Genomic DNA, 9,782 nt, shown 5'->3' with positions numbered 1-9,782 from the left:
TTTTTTTTTGGGGGGGGGGGGGGGGGAGGGGTTAGTCATTGTTTTATTTCTTCCCACTTCCCTTTTGTCACCAGGACATAGGCAAAAAACTCAGCTTGATCCAGGGAGGCAACAAACAAGGAGTCACCAATCCATACTTATACATAATGCTTTTAAGAATATTAGTGGATATTAAATTTAAAATCAGTGGCTTATTAGAAAGGAATCTCGTTCCATGAACAATCGCCATTCCTTTCTATGTTGTTTCACACACAAACTGTGCTGGGATATGGCAAAACCAACCTAAATAAATCCTAAGGAAGCCGTTTATTGAAATATGTTTCAAGATGTTATTCTGAAAGAGAGTTACTTCTTGAAAAGTTCACTTACTGGTTCTAACAAGTAAAAAAAAAATAAAAATTAGGATCTGTGCTGCAAATGACTTTATCTTGTTGATGGATGTCTGGAGAGAAGGCACCAAATAGCACAGTTTTGGACATGGACGTCTTCATGTCTTTAAGGGCTGAATTCGTGACAAATGTATTGTTTGTGTGGCAACAATTCCCATAACAAGCAAAGATGAATTGCCTAACTGAAACTAAGCTATCATATGATGCCCTGCTTAGACAATAGCTGTATTAAATATGAAACACAAGCACACTGCAGACAAAATGCTGACGCAGGAAGTGCTGAAATAAATTATAGCGTTGTTCTTGAAGTCATGAAGATAAATGCTGCGGTTAAAATTAAGCTGTTGTATTCTGTGCATATGCACACCAACGCGTGCGTGTTTGAGTACATCTGTGCATGTAAGGAAACAGCCTCTTTCTGTTGACACTAATAAGTGACCTTATTGGCAGTCTCAGCTACAAGACAAAAGCTCCCAAGTGCATGGACTACGATCTACTCTCCTATGGCCTAGGTTGAGGTTTGAGCATTGCAGTGGGCAAAAATATGCAGCTCCACTGCCCAAGCTACATTTTTCTTGTGGTTATAACAGGATTTCAGTTCCCTAAGGATGCAAACCTGGATCTTTTGTGTCCTATGGATTCACCTAAAATAGCATGAGTAAAATTGTAACATTGCATGTATTACTCTTCCTGTATTGCTACTGCTTTTGGTTCTGGATCTGACCGTAAACTGCATCTGACTAGAGGGCTTGGTGGCAGTGCGGCAGGGCAGCTCCTATAAAATACCATGACGTTGCAACATCCAGAGTAAGGCAAATTTAGGGCAACACAAAACCCTAGCCCCTACTGCTGTGTGGCTATTCCTTGATAGGAGAAAGGCTAAGACGCATCACCCTGACAGACGAGCGCCCTCGTTGAGGTCCTAGGCAGTCAGCAACAGCTTTAATCTGGTGCTCTCCGGCAGAAGCTGCAACCATCGAGGCTGGACTCGGTCTGGGCTTTTGGTCTCTGTCTCAGTTGTCTCAAGGAGGGGTGGAAGGTCTAGGGCAGCCTCCACTCCTCCATACTCCTGCCTAGGCGTACGTGCTGGCAGTTTTGGTGCGATCTATACTGGCTGATCTGACTAGACCTCTTCTGTGTACACCGTGAGGACTGCCGGTTGCTGCCTACTGCTTTATGTACTGCCACTTCTATGTGAAGAAATCCGAAACTAATCAGAATAATGCAGCGTTTTCATCTACTACTGATTTATTCGGAGAGTCTGAGTCCCCGCAGCCCCCTTCCCCCTTGTGATGTTTTGTTTCAGGTTTCCCGTCGACCAGTCCCAACGCTCAGATTTTCAGAACGGCTGCAGGGGAGTTAAAGTCACAAAGCCTGCCCCAGCGCTTTGTTTGCATCCCCTGCATAACTCTGAAAACTGTCATTATGGCATCTGTTTGACACAGTGAGGGTTCGGACAAATGTGCGTTTTAGCTGCGTTAAAAGGAGAAGGGACCGTGCTGCTCAGGAGTGTGCAACAGCTGTTAGCACACGACCGGTATATGAGCGACGCTGTACAGTACCGTACCTAGACTTCTGGAGGCTTTTCGTATCGGGCCCCCCTTTGCCAGAGATAATGATAAATACTAATCGGACAATGGAAAAAAAATTACCATTTTTGGGCCCCCTTTCTGTTCAGGCCCCGAGCTGCCCGATTCACCCGGGCCTGTGTCCAGCGCTGATACTGTAGAAACAGAAGTGAGCTAAATCGCTCTAACTTTGACCCTGGCTGAGTTGGGGTCAGAGTTGGAGAGGTTTTGCTACACGTAGGTCGCTCTGGTATAGAAGCCCTTAGGTGAATGAACGAGAGAGAATTTCTTTGTGAAGTTTTTCTCGACCTGAGCCGCAGCACTTGCTTTCCTGGAATGCATTATACCACATGAACGCTTAGCTATGACTCTCAGGAAGCAGATACTTTGGGAATACAAAGGCTGATTTTATTTGTCCTGCTTTTGGAACTTGATGTGCCATGTAACGGAAAGGTTTCAGACTCAGGGGAGGAACTTAGTGGTGAGGTGCCACTAAATCAAAGTCTAACCTTAAAGTGAAGACTGGGATTTGGAAAACAGACCTGCATTGGCAGGCAAAGAAATGAATAGACTGCTAAGTCTCCTTCCAAGATTTCTTTGAGCATCTGCTTCTTGTTGAGGGTGAGGGGGAAACGTTTGTGCACATTGTTGAAAACTAGCGATCTGATTGTATCGGAGCTAAAGGATGCGTCTGTGTGTGTGTCTGTCCGGGGGGGCAAGGGCTGTTTGAGGCTGCGAGGGAAGAAGAATTAGACTCGGGATTGCTTGCTCTTGTTGCAGGGTAGCATTACGGCAGCAGCAAAATTGGAAAGGAGCTGTTTGCTTTATGCTTAAGAGGCTTTATTGTTTCTAGACTATATTTAGATCCATAATCTTGCTTTCGGGTGGGGGAGGCGCAATGAGGGAGCTGCCTCCCAGCGCTGCCGTCCTGATTTGTGGGAGAGGAAGGGGTTAAAGCCGTGGCGGAGGGCTCTCCGAATGGGCAAGCTTGTTGTCAGAATAATGTTTAGCCAGGTGTTAATCTGTGTCTGGAGGGAAGTGCTGGAATTCATTATTCATCCCACTGGGGGAGGTCATGGTCCTGAGAGGCTGCCAGGTCTGAAGCCAGCCTCCTGGCTTTACTGACATGTGCCATGTGTGATGAATGCAGCTGAAGTCCATTTGAGGAATTCTCTTGTCAGGCAGCCAAGCCGGCAGAGAAACGCAGAGCTAGGCATTCGGAGAGCACTCTTTTAGAAGGCAAGATCGCGTTCTGCATTCGGGGAGGGCAGAAGGGGGCAAATTTGGAGCTACACCCAGAGAGCGTCTGTCTCTTTTTTTTTTCCTCCCCTCCCACCTCCCCCATTTCTTTCTTTTCCCTGCCTCCTTCAACCTCTCACCTGATTGAAATCCCGGCCGTCCTCAGGAAACCGGTGACAGGAGGAAACGGAGCTGGCACGCTGCTTTCCCTCGGCAGAATACTTTTTTTGTTTCTTTCCAAGGGCAGGAGGTGAGACAATGATCAAGTCAAGTTGGTTCTATGTCAAGTTCAAGTATGCGGAGAAGGTAAGTCGATATGTTTTGTCCTCCGGTCTCTCCCAAGGGGAGACCTGCACGCTTATCCCTGCAGACCCCCCTTTCTTGACAGGCAGTTCTGGCCACCAGGAGAGCGAACGCTGCCGCGAAGTTTCGCATGGCATTCTCCCGTGGCTTAATAATTCTCTGATGAAACCCAGCGTGATGCAGAGTATTCCCGTGAAGTCTGGCTTGCAGCAGGGAACCAGAAGTGTAGCATAGTACAGCATGAAGGCAAAAGCAAATCTGGGCTCTAATTCCTGGAGCAGTGTCTTTAAACCAGGAGTGGTAATGATATGCTTATTTCCTCTTGTACGGGGATCAGGCTGAAGAGAGAGGTCTTCCTCCACAGAGCTAGTGATGAGAGAGGACCAGCTTCTGCACTGAAGGCTTTAAGTCTTAAATGATGAGTCAAATATGTAATTGTCCATAATTCTTCATGAGAAAAGAGACCTTTATTGATCAAGCAGGAGGAAAGTGCATTTCAAGACTCTTCAGTATTTTGGTGCTTTGCAATTTAATTTATTCCCTAATGATCATTACTTCATTGTGGTTTTCTTCACCTCTTGTCTCCCGTCAGTCTCCCTCGTGTTCTCACCTGTACCAGAGGTCCTTTAGCAGCCAGTTGATGAAGGGAGCTGGTAGGATCTGAAATCACATTGGGACTTGCCAGACAGCAGTGCAGTTGTACAGAATCTCTCTTGTGAGTTTTTCCGACTGTAGGCTAAAGACTGGTCTTATTGCCGGTGGGACTAAGGTTCATTCAGTGCTTTCAGCTGGAACCTTACTATCGCTTTCAATGAGCAACATAGTTGAGAGTCCGAAACAACTTTGAGATCCACAAAAAAAAAAAAAAAAAAATCCTCCCTCTTCTTTCTCTTTGCCCAGGCCATCTCCAGGCAGACTTCACATCCCTCTTTTTAAACAACAGAGACAAAATCTGGTTTGTGTAATTTGCCTAGCGTTTTCTATTCCTGATAGGAGTCCTGTGTTGATTTATTTTCTTGCCTCTGCTCCTTGGGTTATGCTGTACACCATGAAAGTGGACATGTCATTTAAGAAAATTGTCCTACCATTTATCTGTGCCTGCAAATACTGTTTATAACTGTTGCAGTTTTAACTTTTCTGTTTTCATGAATTGCTTTATTGTACACAAAGAAAAGCTGAGCATCAAATCCACCGTGTTCAAATATCTATGCGCAATCTCACCCGGCCTAACAGCCGCCTTACCTCATCAGAGTCTCGCCATATATTAAAAACACAAATTTATCTTAGCAGTAAATACCGTAGGACTCTGCATGTTTAGTTTATGAGCATCCTTCCTGAAATTAAAAATTGTAATTAAGTTGGCATGCATCCACTCATTCTGCTTTGAGTGTCAGTAGCCTTCTAATGCTCACAGCCATCCTTGATTTTATCCACCTTGAAATTCTGGGATGTATTTAACGCCTTTTCGTTCTCTTTTTGAATAAGAGAATGAAATAAATTCATTTAGTCAAAAAGACCTGTGTGACTGAACAAGGCAAATAATGTTGCTGCTTTTCCATCACTGGACACCAGCCTCTTTTTTTGTTTTTGTTACATAACCTGTCATTCCAGTTTTCAGAGATGGATTTTTTTTTTGACAGCTGCCACCTGGGAAACTTGAGTGCGTATATATAGAATTTGGGGAATCCATTTTGGTCTGTATTGCAGCTGCTCGAACCTTTACAACATTTTTATTCCCCTCTTAGTTATACAAATACCTTTTAAAAAACTGGTTGGAACAGTTTCTTCTACACCTGTCCTCTTATTTTATTGCATGGCCAGTACAGGAGCACTAGACCATTTCATTACATATTGCCTTTCACATTAGAAGGCACTTAGGGAATTTAAGGCCTAGTCTATCTGAGGTTGCAAACAGACATTGTTTTTGTAGTGGGATCAGCTGTGTGGGGACATGTCCTGGCACAGCTGATCCACTTAATTGGCAGGTACAGACATTGTCTGGGGCTGTTAACCCATAGGGTCAGGTTCCTGCTGCTCCTGGGGATTCAGGAGACAGATCCTGCAGGACAGCAGCACTGAGTGCAAGGTCCTGCCTCGGGGCATGCATCTGCAAGCTTGGGGAAATCCCCAAGGAAGTGTGTCCTGCTCTTGCAAACCCACGCTTGGGGTTGAGGCTGGGAAGAGTGAAATGTGTACTCCAGGAGTCCCCAGGCAGACACTCATTAGGCAGGCACTTGGCTGAGATGGTTTAGTTAGGTTATGTTCCTGCCTTGAATAGAGGATTGGACTAGATGACCTCATTAGGTCTCTTCTAGCCCTACTTTCCTATGATCCCTGCAGGAGAATTCCCAGGGCACGTGCCTCCAAGCAGAGCCTGAGGACCTGCGGTGGAGTGGGCTTGGTTGCAATCTTGCAGATGTCTGCCCTGGGTTAGGGCCAGATAGTGGGAAACATGCACCCCATGGGAAATCCCAGGGCACACGTCTGCCTGTGCAGACGGGGACGACATGGGATGTTGTGCCATAAGCATGTGGAGGTCTGCCAGGATAAAGCAGTGAAAAACTGTTAGGAGGAATTATCGTTCGGCCCTTTTGTGGTTACTATTGTTTCAGTTAAAATCCAACTTATTTTTGTTCAGCTTCAGTTGTTAAAGCCTTAACTACATGGGGAGAGTGTTACTGGAAAAACCTAAGGTGTGAAAGCCAGCTAGTGTAGATCTATGGATAGATTTGAGCCCTTTGAAGCTGAAATAAATGTGTACCAATTGCATCTCCTTGCGTTTAGAAACTGATCCAAGTGAAACTTTTATAACTTGCCCGTGTAAGAAAGGTCTCAGGAAGTGGCTTAAATGCAGGGGTGGGCAAAATACGGCCTGCCAGGTGACTGGATCTGGCCCGCGGCTGTCCCTGCGGCTTTCTGAATGGAACCAAGCCCTGCCTACTCGTGCCAGGGCAGCCAGCGTCCATACCCCTGGCCCCGGCCTTGGCCGCGGCCAGCGTACGCAGCTTCCCACAGGGCTATTCCCTGCACGGCTGCAGCTGGGTGCTCTTCTGCTCCCCACTCCTCCAGCAGCAGCTCCTGATCTTGTCCCTGCCCCACCACACCATGCCGCTCTGGGTGGGCAGGCAGGCAGGCAGCTTCAGCCAGTGTCTCCTGCTCCAGTGCACGGGGCGGCTGGGAGCTGGAGCAAGTGCCGGAGCCACGTGCGCTGGTGCAGGAGACACCCAGCTGAAGCTGCTCGCTCGGAGTGGCACAGTGCAGTGTGGCAGGGGCAAGACCAGGAGCAGGAGCTGCTGCTGGAGGCAGGGGGAGCAGAGCAGCACCCAGCTGCCTGCAGTCGCACTGGGAACAGCCCTGCCAGAAGCTGCTTGGTGCAGCACAGCAGGGGCAGGAGGAGGGGCTGCTGCTGGGGGTGGGGGGAGGCAGAACAGCACCCAGCCAAGCTGTGGGCACTGGCAGGAGTGCAGTGTGGGCTGCCCTAGCGTGAGCAGGTGGGGCTCAGCCCCGTGCAGTGCCATGGGGGCAGCGCAGACCTTGCCACCTGGGAGAACTCTGTTGCTTGTGCCCCCCTCCATCCCTTCATGCGCAGCAGCCTCCTGGGACCTAGTGCCCAGGCAGCCCCCCACCCTTTTCCACCAAGGGCAAGGGTGTATAGGGAGTGGGCCCTGGGTGCCGGCCTGGAGCTGTCACCCCCCCACCCCGCTCCTGAACACTGCTCCCTGCCCACCCATGGCTCCATAGGGAGTTTTGGTGAGTTGTTGCAGTGGGGTGGGGGGACTGGGGTGCTGACCTGGCCCACAACACCTCATCAAAACTCTCCATGTGACTTTGACCCAAATAATTGCCCACCGCACCACCCCGGCTTAAAGTAAACTGAAATCAACCTCTTGTAAAATAAAGCAAGTACCCTCCTCCTGCCCTTCACCCAGGTTTAACTAAATGGGTTTAAAATCACAGCTTTAAGCTACTACCATTAGTACAGAAGATGTCTAAGGTCGTGTTCATTTCATAGTGAGCTGTAAATTTAATTTCTCCCCTCAGTTTTTTAAAGGCAAAGAGATCATGCTAGAGAGAGTATGACTTTGCTTGTGGTTGACTGTGAGACCTCGGTCAAGTAAAGAACAGAAGTCGGTCCTGTGTTGGGATGTTGGATTATGCTTCTCTCTTATCTCTCTGTGTTAAGCTCCACTGACACTTTTATTGCTCTGTCTGTTTGACTGAAGGTGACATCCTTTACCCTGGTGAGTTCAGGTACCCCTGCAACCTTTTTCCTTTCTGTTCTCTACTGAAAACAGCATGTTTCAATGAGTGAACCCCCCCTCCAATTGTTTTGCTGGGTTACGGAAGTGACTTCTCAAGTAGCTTGTAAACTTTCATAAAATACTCCCTGTATCCTTGTTTTACTATCTTGGAGCAGCTGTGTTGGGGTTGGGATATCAGTTATCTGCACCCCAAATCTTGAATGTCTTTTCTTGATGGTCCATCTCCTGGCATCTGTTGTCTGTGGCTGTTTGTGCCAGATGGACCTGAAACAAAACTCCGGGTCAGTTAAACTTAGTTAAATTTTTAGAAAACTCAGATCTGGGTTGTATCTGTTATTTGGGACCCATGTCTACTTATTACCTTCCTATGCCAATTTTCAATAAATTTAGGGTTACCATACATCTGGGTTGTCCTGGACATTTCCTCCTTTTGGGTCCTCTGGTCTCCATCTGGGCACTTCTTTTAAGTATGAAGAAATGCCTGAGATTTTGCTCTGCTCAGCATCAGTGTTTTCCCTGGCACTTCCTGGTTTGTGGTAGCAAGGAGCTGTTGGGGCTGGAGGGAGGGCGACTGGAGGCAGGGGACATCACGTACGTGTGCGTGTGCACACGCAAGTGGCCAGCATACAACCAGGCATGGTGGTGGGTGGAGGAGCCCTGGCAGCTGGTTGCAGCTAAGTCTGTGGTGATCAGGAGCTGGAGGGCCAGGGCTTGGAGGGCTGGTGGGGGCAGGGGGAGAGAGGGATGCACCATGTGAGTCAGTGTGTGTGGTGTGGGGGGGCACGGTTGTATGGAGGGAATGGGTGTGTGAGTGGGAGCAGGTGCCTGCCAGTGCAGGGGGAAGCTGTCTGGGTGCTGGGCTGCAGCAGGGCAAGGCAGCTGGTGGGGAGGTGCCTGCCCCTCCAGTGAGGGAAGGGGGTGGGAGGGCCCTTTCGGGGCAGTGGGGAGCTGCATGGCTGGACCAGTGGCACCAGGGCCAGTACCCTTGCTCGCAGGTGCAGGGTGGCTGGGAGATGCTGCAGGGCTGGCGGGGGGCAGGGAGCTGTGGGTTGCGAGTGAGGAGCACTGGCGGGGCTGGGGGGACTGTGGCTTCAGAGTGAGCGGCACTTGGGGGGCGGGGGGAGTGCGGGGGACTGTGGGTCAGGAGAGCAGGACACTGGCAGTGCCAGTGGGCTGCAGGTCAGGACTGAGGGTTACCAGCAGAGAAGAGAGGGGGTTGGGAGTGAGGGGCACCATCGTGGCCCGGGGGGCAGGATACTGTGAGTTGGGAGTGAGAGGCACTAGCAGGGCCAGGGGTCTGCGGGTTGGGAGTGAAAGGCGAGGGCAGGGCACCAACATGTTGCTGTCCATTGTGTCCCCTTCCCACACGCATCCAACAGGTGTTCTCTTTTTTTGGAACTGGAAATATGGTAACCCTAAGTAAATAAGCTAGCACGTGCATTTGTTCTCTTCCTCTGTACTGACCAAGCCATCAAGTTTTAGGTTAGCAGCAAATTCCCTTCCCCTGCTCCATGCGCGTTCCTCTTCTCAGCTCAATTACTGATAGACCGAGTGAGTGAAAAGGGGCTCCACTGACCGTACAGTTAGCTGTGCCTCCCCAGAGCTCTGCCTCCTTCCCTTGCAGGAGCTCATAGACCTCTCCTCCGTACTCGTCATCATACATAGTGCAAAGAAGGAGAGTTGCAAGGAAGGGAGCCACACCGCTGTTACCCAGACCAGCCTGTTGGAAAAAAGATGCTGCATCCATGATGCTCAGAGTCCTGACACTTCCATTGTGGTTCTTTCGTAGACCCCTAACGGCACCTTAGCATCTGAGACAACCTGGAATAGAAATTAGGTAAAGCTAGAAAAATAAAAACTTTGTCATTTGTCATATTATTTTTCCCAAATCACCCACGCGGTTGTTCAGCATTGTTGGACAAGTACTGTATAACCATTTCATGGCAGCTTGAGATGATAATACCACGAAATAATGCAAGTAAATCTGTCCGTTGTCATTTTGATACCATGATCTGTAGCAT

The 9,782-nt window shown here is 48.8% G+C and overlaps 1 protein-coding gene across 11 annotated transcripts in view; it reads left to right on the top strand.

Moving 5' to 3' along the window:
- Positions 1 to 9,782, top strand: part of AUTS2 (autism susceptibility candidate 2) — a 1,406,131-nt gene that overhangs the window by 408,808 nt on the left and 987,541 nt on the right. Inside the window, exon 1 of one of the 11 annotated variants that reach the window (XM_019511387.1) lies at positions 3,081 to 3,502. The exons of the other annotated variants lie outside the window; for them this stretch is intronic. Coding sequence (XP_019366932.1) covers positions 3,455 to 3,502 — 48 coding nt within the window. The 5' untranslated portion in view covers positions 3,081 to 3,454. Of the gene's footprint in view, positions 1 to 3,080; positions 3,503 to 9,782 lie in introns of those variants that run through there. 11 annotated transcript variants of the gene reach the window in all.

The sequence above is a fragment of the Gavialis gangeticus genome, unplaced genomic scaffold (assembly GCF_001723915.1).
Source record: "Gavialis gangeticus isolate Ggan-Ray unplaced genomic scaffold, GavGan_comp1, whole genome shotgun sequence".
In the NCBI taxonomy this organism is placed as follows: domain Eukaryota; kingdom Metazoa; phylum Chordata; order Crocodylia; family Gavialidae; genus Gavialis; species Gavialis gangeticus.
Note: the sequence above shows the minus strand (reverse complement) of the source record. Positions and strands in the feature narration are given on the sequence as shown.